Here is a 20,114-nt window from a genome sequence, read left to right on the forward strand (position 1 = left end):
AAAAAAATAAAATCCAACATCATCTCAACCCACCTAAAAACGTCCAAAACTTACCCGAACTCACCTTACATTACATTACATTGTGTCACAAGAGTGCAAAATTACATATAGGATTCGACCTCGCATGGCATATTTACGACCTCGCCGTAAATATAGCTGGTCAACCAAATCTTGACAGTAGAAAAAGGCGGCAAATTTGAAAAATGTAGGCGCGAAGGGATATCGTCCCATAGAAAATTTGAATTTCGCGCCTTTTTTTACTGACAAGATTTGGTTGACCAGCTATATTTACGGCGAGGTCGTAAATATGCCATGCGAGGTCGAATCCTGAAGGAAGCGAAGGATTCTATAATTGTATCCTGAGCATAGCGAGGGAGTCTAAAATGGAATCCTGAGCGTAGTGAGGGATTCAAGTGTTAACGCCCATGGTGGAAATAATTTTGCTACCATGTGACACATACCTACTCTTTTTCACATCACCTGTATGTTCCAAATATTAATTAACCTAAAAAATTATGCATTAATTATTGTAAACTACGTGTATGTGAGGTGTGCAATAAAGAGTTTTGTATTGTATTGTATTGTATGCAAAAAGAAAAAAAATCGTGTTCGTGAACAGAAAAGTGCCATATATTATATTCCTCGACCTGGCAGGGATGAAAGGTGACACTTTGATCCCTCATAGCGGTGAAGAAAAGGCCATTTTTCGAAAAGTAGGCGATGTAAAAATAATTGCAGGTTCGCTGTTCGTTTCATTATTTGTCGGATCGCAGACAGATTTGCGAAATCGACTCCACACTCGCGTTCGCGGCTTGGCGCCGCGATTCGCGCACGAGTGTGGAGGGGGCTTATAATATATACCTACTAGTAAAGGCCCCAGTTCACAATGGGCCATCGCCGGCCACTCCAAGAGACGCAGCCATGCGGTAGAATGAGATAGCAATATCACTTGCTCCCTCTAACGCATAAATACGTCCCTTGGAGTGGCCCATTGTGTACTGGGGCCTTAAGAGACAGTTATACTCTGGCAAACCCACTTGGTTAGTAGAAAATGGCGCGAAATTCAAATTTTCTACCGGAGAACAACCCTTCGTGACTACATTTTTTAAAGTTGCCGCCTTACTATCGCTTAACTTTTAAAAGCTGTTTGCCTCTCTTTTAAACAATACGTAATATTTATTATTATAGAGAGGGAAACAGTCTTCTAAAGGATTCTATAGATATTCCAACAAAACGTGTGCGATATTCGATCATGAATCTAGAGGGCTCTCCACACTCGTGCGCGAAGCTGCGAACGCGTGTGTGGAGCGTCGAGTTCGCAGATCTACGAAATCGACGCCACACTCGCGTTCGCGGCTTCGCGCTGCGATTCGCGCACGAGTGTGGAGGGGGCATAGTATAAGGACGACGAAGTGAGAGCGAGAAAGAGATATTTTGACCGGACCGAAGTCGTGGTCTGGTACGCCCGTCTGTTGAGGCTTTTATACTGGCAATTTTGAAACGGAAAACCATGATGTAGCTTGACACAAAATATAATAGAAAGAATAATAGAACTATTCAAGCTTAAATCTGTTTTCATCATATTTTTTCGAGTATTTTTTAAAACTAAATTAAATCAGAGTTATTACAAATACAAACTGCGTTCATTAAAAGAGGTAATTATTTTTCTATTTTTAATCGAATCGAATAGAAGACTATTCGATAGTTAGAACTATTTCGCGCCAGAAACGCACATCTGTCAAACAAATTATTAATTTCATTTCATTTGCCCACGATCAAATATTTTTTGCAATTTTGCATTACTGATAACATGCGATTCAGTAAAAATCACATTCTTAAGTGGTCTAATACCTATTGAGGTAATGAAATGCCACTAGTATAACGGATAACATTTGTGTTTTGTTTGTTTTTCTTGTGGTAACCGTACAATACGCCGACAGTCCGTCATATCGTGTCAATTTATGGTTATATAGTTTTGTAGTTACTTGAAGATGGCCAAATCGTGTTAAGAAACGAGTTTAAAACTATTTGTAGACATGTATTGGATAAAAAGTTCAGCTATAATGTTTTGTGTTGTACACCTATATCTATAACCCTTCGTTGTTAATATTACAGTAACAAAATGTTGGACAAGGATCTCGAAATTTTAGAGGACACCACATTTACTCATAGTGGATCACGAAATAAACATTTCGAGGCAATTCTACATGTCTTAGACAAAGGAAACACTCCAGGTGTTTCAAAACTTGAGAGAATATTGACAATATGTGTACATGACCTGAAAGAAGACGCGCGGCATGCAGCTTTTTGCTTGAATATAATCACTAAGATTGTGAATAAACATCAGGTATTGGTACATTCTTGTTACTTTCTAATATGCTGTTTCCAATTATCTGTTTACTTTATAGTAAGTAACTGAAGTAACTTATTGTTGTGATGTTTCTGTAACGTTTAATATTGTTTTCTCTCATAATTAACTTGGAAACTCTGTATTTTTGTATTGTTATTTTGCTACAAACTAATTATTAATGTATCAGCAATTCTCTATGACAGGGGTCACCAATTAGTTTCTTCAGGGGTCCGGTTTTTAAAATAATATGACCATTGCGGTCCGTTTCTTATTGAGTTTAAAATAAGTGTACAAGTTTTGCATTCAATATAGACTTTGGACACAGATATTATATTATATTTTTATTTAACAGACTGAACTTCCTGCATCTAAATTGTCATCATCAGCGGAGGCTGTTCTAAACTTCCTTTTAACTGCGGCAGCACTAAACAAAGCAGAGTCGCTGCAAACTATTAGCTTCAATACCCTCCTAGCATACCCTGACAATGTGTTGGCGGAGTTGGCATCTGACTGCAATGATATTTACGAGCTGTTCAACTTATACTGCCATCTCAAGATGCCTGTGGAAATCAGGTTCAAGGTAGTCATCACATATATTTCTACTCGGTTACATTGTAATCTAGTATACAACATGTTTATCGGGCCTATTCCAAAATGCTTCTTACATCATTCTTATGTGGGGTATGAGTGTGACAGTGCTATGTCCATATATAGTGATGTCCCACTTGCACATGCAAATCCACATTCAATGTGCAGACCTTGTTAGGAGTTGTCAATCTCAGTTGAGGTAGTATTAAGTAAGATAGACTGATAAATTTAGTTTGCTACCTTATAAAAATTCCACTAAAAGTATTGTTTGTGAAATGCTGTAGATTGAACCTCACAAAATCTACATTTACTATTAATTCAAAACCAATGATCAAGTGTTGAAATAAGTAAACTTGAGAGGAAGGAATCATTAACACATTCAGTGCCATAAACCCGACCATTGGGATAATATGATTTCGTTCCCAGGCAGGACACCCGATGGTCGAGATTGCAGTACTAGAGCTTTATATGACTACATTTTACTGGCCTGGCACTGATGTCTTGTTTGGCTGGGTGGAAATGATTGTATGAAACAATACGAATATTAATCTTAACTTATTGATTATCCTTGCCATTTTCAGCCTGTTAACCTAGCTCACCGAGTAATGATCAACCTAAATCTGGAAAAGAAATCAATGTTTGTGAAAAAAGGCCTAGCAGTATGGTTTTCAAGAGTGATTCCAACTGCGATGAACTATTTCCAAATACAGACCATAGGCACCACACCCATGGTCCTGTCTATAATGGAACTATTGGAAATGTTGAGTGAAGAGCTCGCATCAATTGACTACAGTACTAATCCTCAGTGGCAGACAGTTTTGGAAAATATTTACAGCCCAAATTCGTAAGTATGAAAACCAAGAATATACTTTTTAAAGATTTTGTTCAAGAAGGGTGGAAGCCCCTATTACCCTATAGATCAAGTTTCTCTTCCTTTACCCTAAAAATACAGTGAGATACTTACTTTCCAGTCTAATGGGAAAAGTGTCCAATGGGGCAGCACACCTGTTTCCTTATAATGGCTTAACCGCACAACTGCCCCAGTAATTAGACTATAACCCTATAATGGAGCATTGCTACAAAATACCACTTACCGAATAAAAAATCTTCCTAAGACTTTAAAGCATTTAAAAAATGATTTTATATAAGCAACTCTTATGGAATAATCCTCTATAATGTTTCCAGATATCCAGCTCAAATGAAAAACCTTTTAACAAGTGGCAGTGTTCTGTGGCATAGGATTTGGATAATTTTTATCAAACTGCTCAAAGCTCAAATAACTATGAACAAACCTGGAGTTGGTAGCCCTATCAACTCAATGTTGCCAGTAGTTGAAATGGCATTCAAAATGGACGTCAAAAGCAGATGCAGAGCATTCGAATGTTGGAATGTGTTAATTGATAATTTCTCGGCTGAGACTAATGAACTATTTGTTAACAAGAGGATAAAACTACTTATTATACCTTTGAGATCGAACAATGCTAAAGTTGAAGAAACGGCACTTGCCAAACTTGACACCTGGTGGCATCTCATAAAGCAATATCAGGCCAGAGTAGATGAGAGAATGCTGTATCCATTTTTACACTTTTGCTTTGGAAGACATATTCCTGAAAAGACTGTTTTGATACCTGGGATGATTTCACCGACGGTTAAAAAAAATTGTGTTGAAACATTTGTTGAAATGGTTGGCCATGTTAACTGTGAAGGCTGCGTTTCAAAACCTAGATTGAAGAGCAAAATTATCAGTCCTAAAATCTTGGTAGACCACTGGAGTGACTGGATCCATTCACTAAAGATGGCAATAAAAGTATCGGCAGAAGAAGAGGTTGGGATCGGGAAACAGCCAATCACATGTGTTTGGAAATCGTTTATGATGACCATTGCTGAAATGCCGGAAAATAATATCAGAAAAGATCTTTTTAATGATCTTTTAACCGTAACGAAACTACTTGCACAGGTAAATTAATCCAACATATTTATAATTACGAATTTTGTGCTTTATCTGATGGAATTACATTATGTATCACATTGGAAATATTAACAGGGATTTTCCGACCATTTCTGTGTCCATGTATGTTTAAAAAACTAAAGCTAATTTATATTTTACAGGAGAGCACAAGTAACAACAAGCTTGCAGACATAGTGAACAATATCCTAATATCTTCACTTTTCGAGGAAACCTCACTAAAGCAGCTCCTTAAGACCAAAGAGTTTCAAAGCGGACCAATACAAATAATACTCTCCGTTCTAATGGACCCAACATTTGTTGAGACCTGTAAAAAGTAAGTCTATAATTAGCTCATGTCAGAACTTTTTCTACAAGCCCGGAGCCGAAAAATTCGTCTGATATTAGCTCTAGTAGAGAGAAAATACTAGTAGTATAGTAGAATTGCTCTACTATACTAGTATTTTCTCCGCGGCGTCTCGGAGCAAGCAAGTCGAGCAGCGCCTGCACGCCACGGCATCCCCCGGTATGCGCCCGAGCCTCACTCGCGCGCGTTTGTGTTTCGAAACATTTTGTTCAAGATGTATTTTAGAAAAAAGTCTTAATAATTGTTTGTTAACATATATATTTGAGCCACCCCGTAAAATGTTACGTGGCCTGTATAATATAATACTGTATCCTGTATCCACGCTAACTATCATAGCATTGGTTGCTACGTTTCAATACTGTATAAACGATTATGATTTGTTTTAACCGGACATAGCATTTCTTACTATTATTTAATTTGTGGAATAAATATAACAGACAATACTGCACTGTAACTAATATAATTCTATTTTTTCAGGCATACACACCAGAATTTACTTGCAAACCTAAAGCTGATGACCGAATTTCTCGTACTGGAGTGTGGACATTTGGAAGACAAGGCGATAAAATGGCTGATCAAAGACGTGGCGCCTCATGACAGCTCGCTGCAGTTGTGGACTGCTCTGGCCAAAGCAATGCAGGAATCTAAATCGAGGCAGGAGGGTTTGCAGCAAATGTGCAACTTGTTGCTCTGGCCACTGCTGAACATAGATCATTTCAGTAATGTAGGTATCTAGTTTCATACTTGTCAGCTGTTATGCAAAAAAAATCCTGTCAGAAAACATCGAAGTATAGAAAGAACAGGCTCCTTACTCCCCTTAGGCCCACTATCCCGGGGTTAAGCGATTAAACCGTTAACCCAGTGTCAAATTGTACTGGTAACCATGGTAACTCCAGGTTTATCCGGTTAACTCAGGTTAGTGGAATGATGCAAGTGGGCCTTAGGTAACTTAAAAAAAACCGGCCAAGTGCGCGTCGGACTCGCGTTCCAAGGGTTCCGTACATTACACAATTTTTAACAATGTGTTATTTATGTGAAACGTGAGTGAAATATCTATTAAAAACTAAGTAATTAAGTCCGACTCACGCTTGACTGCACATTTCTAATAGATTTTCCTGTCATCTATAGGTAAAGAACTATTTCGTGTATTTTTTTCAAAAATTTTGACCCAGTAGTTTCGGAGATAAAGGGGGGGGGGGTGGTCATTTTATGCCTCTTTTCTTGAATAACTGCTAAACTATTTATCTTAAAATTCTTAAAAATATATATTTGAAATTCTTACAATGAGCTCTTTCATATTTTGATATGATTGCCCTGGCTGACTTTATATGAGTAAAAAAGTTTTAAGGAAGTATTTCATACCGAAATGCAATAATATTATTCCAGGTTGAGGCAGCTGCATTGACATGGAATAACACATACTGCGTATTGCACCTAACGACGGTGCAAACCGTCTGGTTCCACATGGAAATCGACAGAATCCTCGAGGAAAACAAGAATAAAGGAGACACGGCCACTTTCTTCGTGCTATGCGTGTTGCTTGCTGTCATTAAGACTAAAATCATCACAAGGACATGTAAGTTTAAGCTTATCTGGGGCCTTACCATGATGTCCTAGGTTTAGGACCTAAACTGAATCGCAATAAGGACATGGTAAGGCCCCTGTACTGTCTAAACCTGACGCTCTGGCAGGTGTGTCTCACTCCGCGATTTCGTCGCTTTGCTACAGGTAGCTAAAAGTACATCCGTTCCGGCCCCAATTTTGGGGAAAGCCATAAGCCGCGCGTGGCGCTGTCGCCACCTAGCGGCCATATCTGTGCTGATCGTAACAGACGCGTTTTGTTAGAGAGTGAGTCTTCTGTACTTAGTACTATTATTTATTCTGTGGCGCTGGCCACGACATTGCGCGACTGGCTTCGGTTAATGCGACAACCATAGGTGGGAACGAAAGGTCCGATCGCTGTCTCGCTCATGGTTGTCGCCTTAGCCGAAGCCAGTCGCGCAATGTGGCCAGCGCGTGAGGTGAAACAATACGTGTGATTGATACATAAAATGGAAGTAGGTAGCATGATATGGGCGGTACAAATGCAAACCCTACCCATAGTGTTGTGTCCCTCATCTTCCTGGCGTTATCCCATTTTGCCACGGCTCATGGGAGCCTGGGGTCCGCTTGGCAACTAGAGCCGTATGCTTGTTTGCCACCGAAGTATTAAAAAAAACCGATCAAGACACTACTTCTTCAATGGTCAAATGTTTTTGGTGGAGATCAAGGTGACATAATAACGCGCTACTTGAGTCGAGGGTAACAAACTAGCCAACTCTAATCCGCTTTTCGTTTCCGTCGTATCACCAAAATCAACTAGGTTTTGGTGTTATTTGTATTAATGTTGATATATTTATGTATGTGTTAGTCTGTTGGGTGTAGATACATTTTCCATATGGGTCTTGATGTCTGATTTATAAATAAAACAAAATAAATAAATAGGATAATCAGTACCAATCATGAAATCAAGATACTGTCTCATGAGACTTGCGACTTGACAGGAAAATTCTATTGGAGCTTGCTAATTATAATACGAAATATATAATTTGTGTAACAATAACAAAATAAGTTCATGTTTATATCGAAAAATTCTGTGTTTGACTTGTGGATTATGCGAATCTGTTTGTAGGTTAGGTTGTGTGTCAATTCTTCTCATTATAATGGAAAATAATATTAAATTTAACTACTGTAGGTAGTGTTTTCGGGGGCATGAACAAAACAAAGAAGTTTCAGAAGATATGGAAAGGTTTGATTTTATTTTAACTTACATATTGTGTAGTAACAAGTTGTAGTGGTTGGTAAAAAGCACCCTGTGTGCTAGAAACTAAATAGGTTTTTTTTTCTTACATACAAGACACCTGTTGCCATTTCAATTATTTGGTCCTTGTTGAATGTCACGCGATTCATATTTGTAAAAAAATAGTAACTTATGGATTTCGAAGCGTGGTCTGTTTATTTAAATTACGACGGAATAGGTTTGACAAACATAAATATCAACTTAAAATGGGTTATAAATGGAATGAAAAAAGTTACTTTAATTATAATTCATTCAATCGTTTTTTTTTTCAGATGAGGGAATAAACAAAGAAGTTAAGATGTTACAGGATGTGATGTGTCACTATAATGATTATGATGAAATCAAACAAGTATTTCCTATACTAATGGATACAGTGGACCTCCTATCGACAGCAGCCACAAATGAGCGTTTGGTCGGCGAATATGTCCAAGAAATATTTGTAATTGGAAGGAAAGCATTAAATATCATGCTCAAACATTTTAAGCATGGCGTAAGTACAATATTCTTGTATTGTTCTTAGAACATACTTTGGACGCGCTTATAAAAATCTAAGCATAATTTATATCACATTTCCAGGATCTTACTGGGGAGGTGCTTTTGGTAAAAGTTATTGATGCTTTTGAACATCTTTTCAAAACTGAAAGTGGAAGCGAATTCAAAATAATTTTATTGGATGAGTTACTTGTGTGTCAAACTCTATTTACAACAATACCTTCCAATTTGGATGCCATGTTAAAATTAATTATGGCGGATGAGGGCATTGATCAATCATTAAGAGCAAAAATTAAGGCGTCTTTTGAAACTATTGAAATAAAAAGTAAAAATGAAGCAAAAGACTCTAAAAAGAAAGTAACTAAAACTGAAGGTCAGGATGAAAACAAGTTTACGACGCCTGTGCCAAAAAGCGCTAAAAAGGACCCCAAAAAGAAAGAAGCCAGTATCATAAATACAGTTGTAGAAAATGGCGAAGAATATGCAGTAATCAAATCAAATTGGAAATTCAATCCACGAAAACTAACAGAAAATCAAAAGGAAAAATTAAAGAGGAAACGAGAAGATATTCCGGCTTTGTATCAGGACCTATCACAGTCACAAGATGAATTTAAACTTCAATCTTGGAAAACAGACTCTCAAGATGCCTCAACGACAAACAGTAGATCAGCCAGTACACCATCTAATGACAATATTTCAACAATTAAAAACATGCCCGGTAATGATATTGTGCCTAAAATAATTGATAATTTCTTTTCTGATACATCTAAGGCTTCAGAGAAGAACGAAAATAAACAAACTGACAGCCCGAAACAGAGCAAAGTTGACCAAACGAAATCTTCTCCGGCAGTTAAAACTCCGCGCATGGCTTTGAAAGACAGAGTATTCCGTAATGTTAGAAATTTGATTGAAAAATCTACTCTACCGAAAGAAGGATCAGAAAGCACTGATCTGTTAAATCAAACAGTTAATGCAAATACATGTAGTACGCCAGTTTCGAAATGTAAAAAAACTAAAAATATCGTTAACTCGGCGCCGTCAAAAATAAATGCTGACCGGCCTGCTCGTGTTAAGAGAAAACCTAAAAAGTTTGACGACTCGGAAATTTACTTAGAAAAGAAAAGGCGCAACTCTACTACTCAAAATGAGTCGCAATCATTTGACAAAAATGATGCAGAAGATTCAACAAATTTAGTAGAAAAAAATAATGAAGATGTAAATAGTACTTTTAAAGTTGCCACTGTTTCAGTAAACAACATGGAAATGGATACAAGTGAAGTTTGTAAATCAGATGCTCCTACTAATGACCAGGAAACTGTGACTACTGTAGAAAAAGTAGTCACAGAAAAAGACAAATTACTTACAGAAGTTTCGTCTTCGCCCATCGATAAAGCAGTTCATAAAAATCCGGAAAGTGATAATGGTTCTAACGTAAATCTTGAGGACACTGGCAAATGTTCACAAAGCGACACATCTATCGACAAATCAATAGAAGAAACACAGCAGCCTGAACAAAAAAAAGATACCTCAGTTGGCAATACATCAACGCCTAAAAATATTACTAAGAAAAGGGATTCTGACGAGACGAAGTCGACTTCCAAAAAGAAGTCGAGGATTGAAAAAGAACTGGCTATAGATATGGTTGAAGGTCATCCATTTTTAAAACTACAATCTGATAAGCGAGTGACCAGAAAAGGCTTAACAGACTCGCCAATCAACGGTCGTAAAAGCCGTTTAGCTGATAAACTAAATAAGTGTAAAACAGAACCAAAGAGTGCTTCGAAAATGAAAAAAGGGACAAGCGATACAGAAGTTCCAAAAGAAAAGTCCAGAAAAAATGCCAGTGAGATAGAAAAATCGCCTGTTACAGTTTGCGAAACACAGAATATAAGCCCTGATGCTACACAAGATCTTTCTGAAGATGTTATAGAGAGCTCTCAAGATACGACTACAACAATATCAGTTAAATCATTCAGAAGGTGTGCTGATAAACCATCTAGTAGTTGCGAAAGCATAGATAAGACTGTTTTAGAGACACAAGATTTAGTTGACAAATCTTCTCAAGAAATAAATACAACTGACGTGATAATGTCTCAAGAAATTAAAGATGACACCGAATTACCTGCCAACAAGACAGATGTCCAAGCTAATGTTATAATGGATTTAACAGAGGAAATGGATACGGAGCCTGTAAGCTCTGGAGATGTAATAATTATCAATGACGACGATCCTGTAATTGATTTAAATACCGAATGTGAGCCTGGGCCAGGACCTGATACACTTGAACTTGCAAATGCTGATACACAACCTACAGATCCCTCCCAATTTGTAAATGACACAAATGCATCGATTGAAACTAATCAGAATGTTCTTCCAGACATCACAGACAATAATGAAAAAACTGATTCAAAAGTTGATGAGAATCAGCTTACTACCACAGCCGATGACAGAACCATAACCTTTGTCGACATAACTCAAAATGAAGAAACTGGCGCTTCGTCTCCCACTATCGGCGCTGATCAAAGAAAAAAAGATTTCTTAAACAACACCTCCGAAATTTCACCTATAAAATCTTTAAGCCCAATTGAACCCAAGTCGCCTGTATCTGAAAATAGCAGCGATTTCTTAGTAATTAAACTATCTGGCCCGGTACAAATTAACGGTGAACCTTTGGAAATGTCTAATTCACCTGAAATATTTACTGAAGAAAAAGCTTCACCTGACAAAAGGGATCAATCTCCTCCTCGACCAGAGGTTACTGTTACTAACAGTAGTCCTAGTTCTTCACTGTCTCTGAAGAAAAATCGGCCACAAGTACGTAGTGGTGGTCGTGCGGCGCAAATGTTAGGCCTATGCGTACCGGACAGATTACAGACAATAAAGCATGTTGAAAGACCCGAGCCTGACGAACCTAAGAAAAGCAGTCCCGTGAACACTCCAGCTCGTAGAAACCTTAGAATGTTGTATCAAACAGCTCAATCGACAGACAGTGGAAGTTCTGACGAAAAAGAAGAAACAGAGAATTTCCTGAAATTTAAGAAAGCTTTGCCCAGTGCCGACTGTAGTCCTGCCGGTCCAATTCTAAAAAGAAAGCTTGCTGATATTGCTGACGAAGCCACAGCGTCACCAGCCAACAAGGTTAGTTCGTTTTTATATGCGTGTCCCTATCCATATAAGAGCATTTCTCAAATAATTTGTACATTTCGATCACAAGAAAGTTTGTATGAAACTTCCTTTTTTGTTACCAGATTTCCTTACACATTTGGTAACAAAAAAAGGAATGTTTCATACAAACTTTCTTGGACATTTTGGGAAATATGGTGGAAATTGTTCAGCTTCATGTACTTTACCAGCATACCAATTTTTATAGAAATCTAAGATGTGATCGAAATGTACAAATTATTTGAGAAATGCTCATAAATGCGATAGTAACTCCGTTTGTCTGTTGCCTCTTCACACTTAAAGTGAGAAGTATAGGTCAGTTTTGATCAATCATCATCATCATTCCACTTAGACAAAGTCGCTGGTACTATTATAATCATGTACTTAAGCTAACACGTTACTTTTTAAACAGATATTCATAATGTATGTAAATAATGTTTAATATAATTCATTAAGTATTGAGTGTAATAATATATTTTAACGTTACAGAGAAAACGAGTAAGTTTTCATGACCCCGTGTCGACGTCAGTTGTTGTTCAAAAGTATATAGAGACAAGTGGAGTACGATCACCTCAGAGTTCAGCATTTAAACGACTAGAACGGCAGTTACGCCAACAGTCTCCAAAATCTCAAAAGAAAGATGATAGTATGATTAATCATCTCGATACCGTACTAACTTCAACGGCTGCAAGTTTCGATATTGAACATTCTAGTAATGATACAGAATTGGGCACTCTAGATGAGACCCCTGTCGCAGAAATAGTTAAAACTAGTGAATTAAATGATTCAGATCCTATATTCCCAGATCTCATAAATTGTAAGGATTCTATTGATAACATTGCTTCAGAACTATCTTCACCTGGTATGAAGGAATTATTTGTAAAAGAACTTGGAGGAAATATTAAAACTGTTGGTGATCTAGCCAAGTTAACTGAACTTGAAGTAAATAGAATTGGTATCAAAGCTCCTAAGGTACAAGTGGCCAAAAAAGTATTGGAGAACTATGCATCTAGAAAAGATAAAATAATGAAAGCGAATAAACTAGTAGAAACAAACAAAGAACTTACAGTGACTACAAGTGACGGAAGACTTAGAAAAGATGAAGTAATGGAGGTAGATAAAATAGTCGAAACTACTGTAAATCCAAATCTTACAGTAACGACGAGTGTTGGAAAATTTGGAAAAGATGATTTAATGACAGGGGTTATAGCTAGTGATCTAGAAAAAGTGACGGAACCTGAAGTAATTGAAATTGTTGACAAAACTATAACACAAGTGACTAAAAAATCATCTAAAAAGGACAAAAAAATGGAAGCGGATCCAGTGGTTGTTCTAACAAAGGTCACTGAATATGAAGTTGACAGTATCGATATCAAAGTTCCTAAAACGCGTGTTTCTAGGAAAGATAAGATAATGGAAGTGGATGAAACAGTGAAGCCAACTGTAGATGTAGATCTTAGAGTGGCAACAAGTGTTGGAATACAAACTAATATTTTAATGAGCGAAACTGAAACACAAACCTCCTTGATACTGCAAAGGCTCTCATCCACACAGACCGACGAAGTAACGACGAAGCAAACAAGTTCTCAGACAAATGAGTCGGGCAGCAAATCAACTGAAGATATTATATCATCATGTATTAAAGATGTAAGTAGTCCTAATTCTTATATCATTGCATGCATAATTAAACATTCAATTATTGTTTTTTAAGTTTATAACTTACAGAAATATTCATGTTACAACTTCGCGATTTGTGGTTGGTAGTCACACTACTATACTTGGTCAACCAGATCTTGACAGTAGAAAAAGGCGGCAAATTTGAAAAATGTAGGCGCGAAGGGATATTGTCCCATAGAAAATTTGAATTTCGCGCCTTTTTTTACTGACAAGATTTGGTTGACCAGCTATATATTATAAATGGTGCTAATGAAGGGCTTCGTAACCTTTTCTTTAGCATATGGCATCTATTTCAGTTTATTGACATGTTACTAAGTTTAATTATTATTCCAGAGGGCAGACTTCGTTCCTAAATTAGGAGAACAGTTAGAAAACGTATCAAAACTGGAACTGGCGGAATCTCTACCTGTAAAAGACTGCACGGACTTGCTTGTGAAGAAAATGACGTGTTCAGATGCCAAGAGTGTTTTGAACAGCGTCATCCAGCGAGGTTGCGAACTGCATGCAAACGGCCAGAACGGAAACAAGGAATTATCGTATCTGCAAAATTACTTGTGTGATAAATTTGATGTTAAAGACTTGATTTTGTTTTGCAGCCAGATGATGCAAAAAGTGTATGACAAGAGTATTGCTGATAAAAATGTGTGAAGTGTAATCAATTTCTAAAGAAGTTGACCAACTACACCAAAATCTAAACTAAGATTACCATTTTGTTTGTCTCAAAGTAGATAATGATGATGAAGTTAATGATAACTTCTTTGTGGCAGATTTCTTGAATGGTTACTGTATGTACTTATACGTTTTTAAATCGACTTAATTGATTAACAAAACATTTAATCATTGTTATTGTACCACGTAATATTATTTCGCATAGTGGAAAAGTATTCATGTACATATTTTAGGATTGGACTGAATTAGAAACTAGTTTTGTTTTAAGTAACAGTGCCTTTTTGCGCTTTAGTGATATATACTATTTTATGTGCCCGTTTGATATAACAAGTTTTGACATAATGTATTGTTTCACTTGCCGTGTTCACTCGTGACATTTGAGATAATGAGATTGTTTAGTAGGTATCTATATAGCTACTATATCGTCAGATGACAACCAACACTTATTAATTACCTACTATCAGTTCAGAGCCATACCGTACTAGTACAAAGCAAGGATGATTTTTGTTTAGGTATATATTTTTGCAATTTGTGAGTTTTGGTTGTCACCTGACAATATCTACAATTAGGCTAAATACGACTTGTGTTAAAAAAATAAACTAATTACAAGGCTAACTAAAGTGTAATGTTACGCTGCTTTATTTGGGCAGTGTAAAAATCGCGTTATATCAAACATACTTGTATTTGTATGTACTGAAGACATCAATAATATAAAAATGTTATATCAAATTTAAAGGTGCTGCTATAGCTGCTTGGCAAACCTGATGAGATAGATGTCTGTGACTGACTGTTATAAGTACAGTTAGGCATACTGTGGGGTAGTACTGCGATATACGTTCGGTATAAACCATCTAAATGTATCAATTACATTGGATTTTTAGATGACACTAACGAGATAACATAAGTTATTTAAATTACGTTAGACTTTTTAGTGATTATTTTTATAATGAAAAGAAAAATAAAAGATCAACAGATTATCAAAACTAGTTTTATTCAATATAAAACATGTCAATAATATTTACAATATATTCAGTCATGTTGACCGCGCGCGATCACAATAGGGTTACGACAAGACTACGAGTAGGGGTCGGCGAGGTACTAACACTATACCTACTAATGAAATAACTTAATCGTAAATAGTATTGAAGTGCGAATTTTCCAGTGCCTGTACTTGCATTAATGAAAATTCATAGTATTCAAAACATGTCATTATTTTGTTAAGTATCGGTATTGTTTACACAAGGTCAGGAACGGAAACGTTATTACTTATTAGGACCACTACATCATAATATATCATGTGATAAATCGTAGAATTGAAAATGTGTACAACTTAATACACATTTTATATAAGAAGAGCACCATTAAAATCAAATCTTAATTTAAAACTCAAAAACAACAATTACCTATCAAATCACTCACTGATTTAATTTCGATAACCACATTCTCATTATAGGACAATTTTACGATTTATTTTAATACTACGTATTAAATATAAAATACATAACGTACGGCACATGACGCTAAATTATTAGTTGCATTGGAAGATTGTGGCAGCAAAGTTAAAGTGGACCAAAGCCGATATGTCTAATACTCAATTAGCCACATAGCCTTTCTTAAACCGAATCGAAGATATACCAGCCCCAGCTTAAATTAACACGCCCAAAGGAAACGGAAATGGCCACAAGATACCTATAAGTAGCTCAACTAATATTTACAGCATCTGTCAAGAATCTTAAAGCTTTCACAAAAGGGGAATTACACTATTTTAAATACACAAATATATACACAGTTTTCACCCACCCAGTATTATCACACTAACATAACACTCCCTTAATCACAACTTTACTAGAGATTAACTAAAACTTATTATATTACCGACATATTAAGGTCTGCACCTTTTAGGATGTACCTATAAAGTTTACGGAATCCGGATGCCAAATAAATGTAACACTGGATATCTACACACTAATCTGCTTGATAACTAATATCTTATGTATTTTCAGGGAAAATATAGGAACAGCAAACTGCAAAAATATCTGCGCTTGGGAGTTAATAAAAGCTTTCCATACATTTTGTACGGATCGGCACAATAGTAAGTTTTACATTTTTAATATTTTTTCAAATTGAAAAATCTGTTTGTTTTTTGCGTGTGTCAGACGTTTAGCTACTCGTAGATATCTTTGTAGCTGACTGTACTTATGATTATAATATTTATACATAGTGTAAGATTCTGAATGTTCATGATGAATAATGAATAATACTATTTTAAAGCGAATTCAATTTCTACACGCATACACATTTTATAGGCAACGCACACACATTTTTGGCCTAATTTTTTTGCTAAATAGGTACCTAATACATAAAATAGTCTTACTTTCTGCAATCCACAAAAAAAACATTATTTTATGTAACCTTATAAAATACAGTTTTTTGTTGATCTAATAATCAAAATCTCTACGGAAACGTAACTAGTGAGTTTTGTAGCTCACTGTTCGATCCAGTTTTGACCATCAACAATATCGTGGAACTTTGGTCCATAAATTGAGCACTTGATTTATGTTATCTAAATTGTGGGAAGGTTCTGTCAAGGAAAACGCATTTCGGCCACATAGTCTAAATGCTCTAGGTTGTGGTGCGAGTTGGACCGCCTCGGAGCGCGTGGTCGGTGTAGGTTGTGGTGGGAATGGGCGCGCATCACTCTGTAGGTTCCCTCGCGCCGAGGGCCTGCGTCGCTCGTCTTGCGCGTAGGCCTCACCCAATCATCGTCTCTAGAAGTCGCACGGCTTCTTCTATAATTGTCAGCCCCGCGTCTGTCTTCGTAAGGTTGTCTTACCCAAGCCCGCTCTGCCTCGAGTACATATGGATCTAACTCCCCTGATGGCTGGAATTGGCTAGAATTCTGTCCGTAACTCGACCTTTTCCATCCGAGCTCATATTTCCTGTCATTGTCGCCTATTTGACGGCGCTGTGATTGGTTCGAGCTGCTTTCGCTCGTGTCCTCTCCAGACGTACCAATACCCAAATCTTTGTCATCTCCGTAGATTTTGTACACTCCATTTGGGCCTACATTCTTTCCGTTGAATATTTGATCGTTTAAAACAAGTTGCGGGTGTGGTATGCAGTATGGGTGCGGAAAACTCTTATCAACTTTTGACATTTTGATATCTTCATGTTTCTTGGAACAGGAGCCGGGTCCGAATAGAGACAGGAGTACTGGCAGCAAGAAAAGCCCGTGCATTGCTCCGAAGAAAATCACCATAAATACCATCTTGAAGAATACTGAGAAGATGTAGCTGTCCGCTAGAAGGAGTGCGACTACCCCCAAAATTGTACTGAAGGATCCTTGAACTATAGGCAAGCCCAGAGAGTATAAGCATTCGCTAACTCTATCATTTGGAGATTTCGCCTTTGATGCCATGTAAGCGTAGCAGATGTGTGCTGTGAAGTCAACGGAGAAGCCGATGCACATGATCAAATTTATCATGGAGATTGAATCAAGGTTGATATCCCACAGGGCCATATATCCCACGACCCCGATTTCTATAGATATGATACTGAAGGCGACCCAGAGCGAGCACAGAATGTTCGGTATAAATATGAAGGAGGTGATCATCATCATCAGGGCTCCGTAGCACAAGTTCTGAATGGATGTTGGCTTCACTAGCTCGAACTGGAAAATAAAAAATGTTTTTCTCAAAAATGGACGGCAAAGTCGACGTTGCCGGTTAAAAAATAGGTCGCGAAGTGCGTAGTTTATGGTCATTCAAAAATTAAAAAGTTAAAAACATTGCAGTCTCGATTTCGGGACTGCAATGTCGCATACAAATTCCATTATTTAACGAGTTCCAAACTTTTTAAAACTTTAAATGGCCATATCAAATGAAGGCATAGGTCCCTTAAACAGCCAAACAGATGATCAGCACTTATTATTATAAAGCCTATAACAGACTATCGCACCGCACCGCGACCTTGGAGCGTCGCACCCATAAGTGAGAGCGAGAAAGAGATATCTGTTTCACCCATAAGTGAGAGCGAGAAAGAGATATCTGTTTCACCCATAAGTGAGAGGGAGAAAGATATCTGTTTCTCGCTCTCACTTATGGGTGCGACGCTCCAAGGTCGCGGTGCGGTGCGATCGTCTGTTACAGGCTAAATGTTGGTACCGCGACTATTTAGGTGTCTCAAATAGGTTGGCGTATTTTCAGCAGAAAAATACACTTCTTTTTTTTTTTAAAGGCGGCAAGCAAATTTTTTTAATGGTTGTATTTTTCTGTGAAAATTAGAACATTGCTTCTGTAAGTTCTGTAAAATATTTCTATTTCTTGCACCATTTTTGAGAAAAGCACTATATATGACTAGGCTGGAAGGCTACTTGCTGGCTTCGGATTCAATTAAACGGACTCCCAAGGTCGTCCGTTTAAAACGAATCCTCAGCCAGCAAGTAGCTACTTCCGAACCTCGACAATAATGTACTATTATTGGTCACAGAGATTTCACGAGTATTTGCTATCGAGACATTACGGTACTATTACTTAACAACTTATTCTGTCATAAGGATCGTATGCACATTCTTGGGATAAATACCCTTAGAAACCAAACTTATTGATACATACCTGATCGAAAAAGACAAAGTACGGATGGAAAACAGACGCATTGAGCGAAGATTGAGCCACAACATCTCTTAGGACTTTGACCATCTCCTTCTCATGGTTGGTGCCGCTGATATTAATCGCCTGGATCAAAAACCTCGATGCTACTATTTGGTCTCCGGCTTCGTTGAATTTCACGTCCAGGGAAAATGGATTAGCGGGAAATAGCCATAACTGAAACAATATTATTTAAATTGTTATTTGTCGGCAATATCATATCAGCTCGCTGATTGAAATTGCTCTTCGAATTACGAGGTTAAGCATCAATCCATTCACTTCAAATTAATGATGTCTATGCCCTCCTGAAAGTTTTCTCTATTTATTAGTATTAAAATAGGTAGCCGAGTGGATTACGTTTGGGTAGGGGTCAGTGGAATATAAGGGACATAGTGCAGGAGAACGCTTTGAATCTATATTTAATGTTCTCGGGTGGAAACGTCATGGTAAATTTATTTATTTACGCTTACCTCGCGTAAATTTTGAATGAAATCCGCTTCATTATCGATTGTCACGTTCAAGTAGTCATTATTTCTCGACACGTAGTTGACAAATGTTCGTAGCCACGATTCCGTGTACAGTGAGTTCGAGATGTAGGAAGTGTTTTCTAAACTTTGCGTTAGTTGTTCTACTTCGTCTTGGATTTTCGGATCTGAGTAGTTGTATTCGCCACTGATCACAACCTGTAACAAAATCAATGGGGTTAATAACGCCAAAAATTTACGAAAGATGATGCTTGTAGGACCTATACCAAAAGTCTGTAGGGGTTTATATTTTCCATTATATCTGTTCTATTAAATTGCAATGTAAACAATGCCAGCGCCAACTACGTTGAACTTTGCCCGTTTATTCTCATTATTTAGTGAAACTGCGGTCTTAGTCATTTCACCTCATCCATCAACCAAACTCAATAAGTAACAAATTTTTGAACTTTGCCTACCTGAATTCTGTAAGGAAACTCCCTGTAGTATAAATCTTCACGGTCAAAAAATTCGACAGAATACGAATCGACTTTGGACAGTTTTCTTCTTTCGAGACCCTCTTTCAAATTTGTGACTCCGTAACCTGCTCCAGCAAGATAAGCCAGGAAAATGACGATGACGAAAACCTTCACCGCGTTGTTGTTGAGGATATTGGCCATTGTGTCGCGGAAGAAAGCCATGATGCAGTGTTCTCTGTTGTCGATGGGGTTGTCAGGGTCGGCTATGTCGATACCTCCGCTGCAAAATGCTCGGTACAGCCACGATTTTTCTTCTGTAACAGAACGAATAAGCATTCAAAAGTTAACTTTATGGTCAAGGTAAACTGAAGGAGACCGAATAAGTCACATGACTACCCAATTTTCAAAAAGCTTGTGTCATGAGAAGATAGGTACATTA

At 37.3% G+C, this 20,114-nt stretch overlaps 2 protein-coding genes across 4 annotated transcripts in view; one reads left to right on the top strand and one right to left on the bottom strand.

Annotated features, from left to right (window-relative positions):
* Positions 1-1,713: 1,713 nt before the first annotated feature.
* On the top strand, positions 1,714-14,081 carry LOC134648738 (telomere-associated protein RIF1). Of its 2 annotated transcripts, XM_063503247.1 has the most exons (13): positions 1,714-1,859; positions 2,116-2,347; positions 2,703-2,930; positions 3,520-3,782; positions 4,124-4,895; positions 5,048-5,220; positions 5,728-5,974; positions 6,637-6,826; positions 7,985-8,038; positions 8,362-8,579; positions 8,666-11,719; positions 12,233-13,390; positions 13,754-14,081. In XM_063503247.1, the coding sequence occupies exons 2-13, from the start codon at positions 2,123-2,125 to the stop codon at positions 14,066-14,068; spliced, it is 6,897 nt and encodes a 2,298-aa protein (XP_063359317.1). In that variant the 5' UTR covers positions 1,714-1,859; positions 2,116-2,122; the 3' UTR covers positions 14,069-14,081. The 2 variants fall into 2 exon arrangements, with proteins under 2 accessions (XP_063359317.1, XP_063359318.1); XM_063503248.1 differs by lacking the exon at positions 7,985-8,038.
* Positions 14,082-15,699: 1,618 nt separating this feature from the next.
* The window catches only part of LOC134648757 (patched domain-containing protein 3), a 70,959-nt gene continuing 66,544 nt past the window's right edge, over positions 15,700-20,114 (bottom strand). For both annotated transcript variants that reach the window (XM_063503285.1, XM_063503284.1), the window contains 4 exons: positions 19,676-19,989; positions 19,206-19,418; positions 18,703-18,912; positions 15,700-17,759 (listed from right to left, as the gene is read on the bottom strand). In XM_063503285.1, the coding sequence (XP_063359355.1) occupies positions 16,674-17,759; positions 18,703-18,912; positions 19,206-19,418; positions 19,676-19,989 (1,823 nt within the window). In that variant the 3' untranslated portion in view covers positions 15,700-16,673. The remainder of the gene's footprint in view (positions 17,760-18,702; positions 18,913-19,205; positions 19,419-19,675; positions 19,990-20,114) is intronic.

The sequence above is a fragment of the Cydia amplana genome, chromosome 6, assembly GCF_948474715.1.
Source record: "Cydia amplana chromosome 6, ilCydAmpl1.1, whole genome shotgun sequence".
Taxonomy (NCBI): Eukaryota; Metazoa; Arthropoda; class Insecta; order Lepidoptera; family Tortricidae; genus Cydia; species Cydia amplana.